This window comes from Emiliania huxleyi, assembly GCF_000372725.1.
Source record: "Emiliania huxleyi CCMP1516 unplaced genomic scaffold EMIHUscaffold_654, whole genome shotgun sequence".
NCBI lineage: Eukaryota > Haptophyta > Isochrysidales > Noelaerhabdaceae > Emiliania > Emiliania huxleyi.
Window position 1 is genome coordinate 19567 of NW_005197096.1, and position 4312 is coordinate 23878.

Sequence of the window (4312 nt, forward strand, 5' to 3'; positions counted from 1 at the left end):
GAGCGGGGGGCTTCAGTTACATGGGAGAGTTCGCGGGTTTCTTTTATTCATTTTCAAATATTTCTGCCGCGAACGGATGGATGGATGCGGCTTGCGGCCTGTCTCTCCACGTGCATCCTACCAATCGTGAAAAATATTATTGTGCTAAAAGCAGTACACGGGTAGAAATAATCAAACAAAACAAAAAGAAATCTAAAGCATACATGTAAGAAAATGTCAGCAGTCCTCCTCCGGGAATGTACTACACACATACACTCGGGCCGAGAGGGAAAAGGCCCTTGACTTTGCTCAGGGCGCAGGGCAGGTTGACGGCGTCTGGACTCTGGTACCTCGACTCCAAGAAACTGAAGCTTGCACTCGACAGGTGGGAGCGGAGGAACGACTCCGACGCAAGCTCTCTCCCACAATCTCTCGCACAATCTCTCGATGTCTCGAACCCAGTGAGCGCGGCAGTGATGACTACCCCATCCTCTCCGAAGATTCGTTCACCGGCTTCTCAGACTGCGCTGAGTGGTAGGGCCCCAAGGGCCTAGAAATCGCGCCTGCCTCTCCCTTTTCTCCCAGTAAGCTAAAAGTACGTACACTGAGAGAGAGAGCGAGAGCACTTGGAGCACTTTGGAGTGCAGTCATCAGCCTCACATCCAGGACCGGGGAGCTGAGGAGATCCCTTTTCTCCACTCGAGAAAAGCCGGACTTGCGACTCAAGGATTGACGGCCTTCCCGCTTTGCATGCGACATGGATCCCAAGCCGAGATCGACGAGTTCTTCACCATCGCAGGTGTCGACCCGACTCGCCAGCGACGACTTTGCCATCGGGACGCAGACGCGCGGCATGTGTCGGGCGCTTGCCGCTTTCGTGTCAGCTCTTCGCTTGGCCGTCGTCGCTCTCGGGCTGCACATGTCCTCTTGCCCGGATGCTGGCGAGCGCTGGGAAGCGACGTTGGAAGGTGACACCTCCCGATCATGCATCGACACACCGGGGATGAAACAGGAGTGGTGGAGACTGAAAGGCGTGCACTGCGCGTCGCCGCCCCAGCCGCGATGGCGATGGCAGCTTGCCGCGAAGGGTGGCAAAGGCTGCCGCCTGCGACCGTGTATCCACTAGTACTGTCCACTAGAGTTGTGCACGATGTTTACTGCTTTTAGCATACATGTTTCGCTCCCGCGAAATTCGAAAGGTAGAGCACGCGAGGGGGGGCCTAGGCGCGAACGCTGCGCGCGAGGAGGGGCGGTGGGCCTCGCCCTGCCAGGCCTCCCCCTTGACCGAATCCTTGGGCCCGGCCCATTCTCATAGGCTGCTCCCCACACCAGCAGCCGAGAGTGCGGGCGCGTGGGTCGCCAAACCACAACGAAAGTCTTAGAGTAAGATGTATCGCGCCCCTTCGCTTGGGGGGGGGGGGGGGGGCGGGGAGAGGAATCTTCGCGCCATCGCGCATGGTGAGCTATGAACTAAGGTTATTCGGGTCCCTTTAGGGAGGCAAACCCTGCCCGCCCCCTAGAGCCCCAGGTAAGGCCCAGGTGTGTGGCAAGGCCCAGGTGGCCAAAATCACCCCGTTTTGCCCATTTTCGGTCATCCGTCAAAATATCTGAAGATCCTACAATAGGATTCTCCCCAAACCTTGCTTAGCTGATCCAGCCTGGGGAGAGGACCAGCCCTGGGCAAAGAAACCAGCACCTCATCGGGCTTCCCTGAGCGTCACAGCTCGGTGATCGCGCCGGCCGGACACCACTGAGACGGCCGTTCTGGGCATTGAACGGGACCTTCGGGGGCAAAGATATGGGCTCTATGGCTCAGACTGGACTCCTCTTGGTCCCTTCTGATGCCCTAGGCCACACCTGGGCCTTACCTGGGGCTCTCTAGGGGGCGGGCAGGGTTTGCCCCCCGAACTGGCCCGAAGAACCTTAAGCGCACCCAGCGGGCCGGATGATCGGGAATCGGGCTACGGGCTAGAGAGCCCTGGCCATGGGGGTGCACGTTCGCAGCGAGGGGGCCGTCAAGTAAACACGGGTCTCCGAGGGCGATAGCGCCGGGTTCCCTCAAGTCCGCTTCGCAAGGTCTTTTCTCTCCTTTCCCTGGGGGCACCCCGCATTCCTCTTTCTTCCCGCACGAAGAAATTCTTCTGCTTCCCTTCGGTGTCGCTCCTCATCGCAAACTCCGTCAAGCAGTTCACCTTCGGGTTGCACTGAAAAAGATAACCCTTGGGAGAAGGAAGTTTGACCCGGGGTAAAAAGAAACAGGTGCGGTGCGACACCTGGCTCCTGGGCAGAGCCGGTGAACCTTCTTTTCTAGAAGGCCAGGATTGAGAGCAGCCTCGCTCTCAATCCTAGATGTCGAAGGATTGTGAGCAGCACTCCTCGCAATCGTAGCATCTCTGTCTGTGCGATTGTGAGCGCCTACGCTCGCAATTTTACATCTTCAGGACTAAGAGCAGCTCCGCTCCCAAGATGACTGGTGACGCTTACGACTACTTCCAGCGCGCTCGCAATCCGAGCAAAGTCTGGGATTACGAGCAGCACTGCTCACAGTCCTAGCAACATGCCTCCGATTGCGAGCAGTAGCGCTCGCAATCCTACATCTTGTAGGACTAATGAGCGGCGGTGCTCACAATCGTACCAAACAAAGGCCCTCGCGCTGACCCCTTACCCCCTGTATGTATGTATGTAGGAAGGTGAAGAACAGCCAGGCTCGGACTGGACACCAGGTAGGTAGGTAGAAAGGTGAAGAACAGCCAGGCTCGGACTGGACACCAACGCGGTATGGGTGGACGCTAGACAGACACCAACGCGGTATGGGTGGACGCTGGACAGATGAATGAATGATGACGACACGCACGAGCGACACACAGACACAAACAGGCTCACAAGACACACAGCCAGCTGGCTGCCACACACCCTGAGTTGGCGTACACATAACTCAGTCCCACATTCTTCCTGTCGCCCTACCCTTCTCCCCAAACACCTCGAATCCAGCTGACTTGATGCGCCATCTTGCAACACATCTCCAACATGCAGTTGCTGCTATCGTCTTTTGCCACGCTGCTGCGATTCACTTGCGCTCGGTTGCCGCTAATCCACATGAACGTTGTCGATCGCACGCCACCGTGGTCATTTAACTTCACCGGCGTCGAGCCGACGTACACCGTGACGGACTGGGCCGCTGCTCGTTCGGTGATGGCTGAGTACCTAAACGTCGCCCGTGCGAGCCGCGGTGCCATGTTTAGCGGCTGGACGTGCGCTGGCGACAAGCTCTCCTGTCGCGAGGCCTTTGGCGACGCCAGCTTCGCGGCTGAGCACCTTGTCGCTGCCCGTGAGACCCTTGCGAAGCTGCAGGCCGTGGCGACGCTTGAGGAGGTGCGGGTGTACACACCCGCAGCCGACGCTGCGCTGATGGAGGCGGCAAGAGAAGCCTTTTCTGCCGACGTGCAGCTGCTGGAGTTGGACGGCGGCGCGACTGCGCTCGTCCGGCCGTGGGGAGGCATGTCACGAGGATCGGAGTTTTGTTCGCTGACGGTCGACTTTGCGGTGTCGGACTGGGCCGCGGCCGCGCCGCTGATGCAGCGCTGCGTCGAGCTCGCTGTGGTGGAGGGGAAGGGGTGCATCTACTTTGGGTTCAGCCGCAACGCGGGCTGCCAGCTGGTGTGTCGGTCGGCCTACGCCACCGCAGACGCGCTCGAGGCCCACCTCCGCGGCGCGTCCCCTCTCGCCGCCGCCGTCGGGACGCTCTCCGAGGATGGCGAGATTGCGACGCTCGACGCGGCGCGGTTGGATGCGCCGGCGGCCACCCTCGAGGCGATGCGCGCGGACACACTCGAGTACCATGGGTGCAAGGTGCAGCCCTTCTCCATCGACCCGAGAGAGGGCGGCTTTCAGCGATTCGAGCTGACAGGCTACAACATGGGGCTGCTGGACCTCAATAAGTGAGCCCTGACTTCCATGAACCCGAACGCGGCCCAACTTGTCTGCGGACCATACTGCCGCCCGCACATGCAACATGTCTCTGCAGGAAGGAACGAAAAGAAGCCATCGCGATACGTCCCTGGGTGTTCGTTCTCTTCGTAGAGCTCTATCCCAGTTTAATACGTCGTATGTTACCCACGGCCTCACGTGTGACACATTTCTAATTTGAATGATTTCCATGCTAGACTCACCGAATATTAGATCTCGCTTCTCGCAACGTTGCGCTACTGGCTACACGTGCACATCTCTCGGCGGGGGGGGCCGCGGGGCCGGCCCCTCCGTGCCCTGATCGTCGTCATCCCTCATCGGCTCAATCGCGCATTGTAATTTATGTATATAAGTTGTATTCTCACGT

General features: G+C 59.0%; 1 protein-coding gene across 1 annotated transcript; it reads left to right on the forward strand.

Moving 5' to 3' along the window:
- Nucleotides 1-3006: 3006 nt before the first annotated feature.
- On the forward strand, nucleotides 3007-3921 carry EMIHUDRAFT_248313 (hypothetical protein; the record flags this gene model as incomplete). The annotated part of the gene is made up of 1 exon (XM_005762946.1): nucleotides 3007-3921. The coding sequence occupies one exon, from the start codon at nucleotides 3007-3009 to the stop codon at nucleotides 3919-3921; it is 915 nt and encodes a 304-aa protein (XP_005763003.1).
- Nucleotides 3922-4312: the final 391 nt, after the last annotated feature.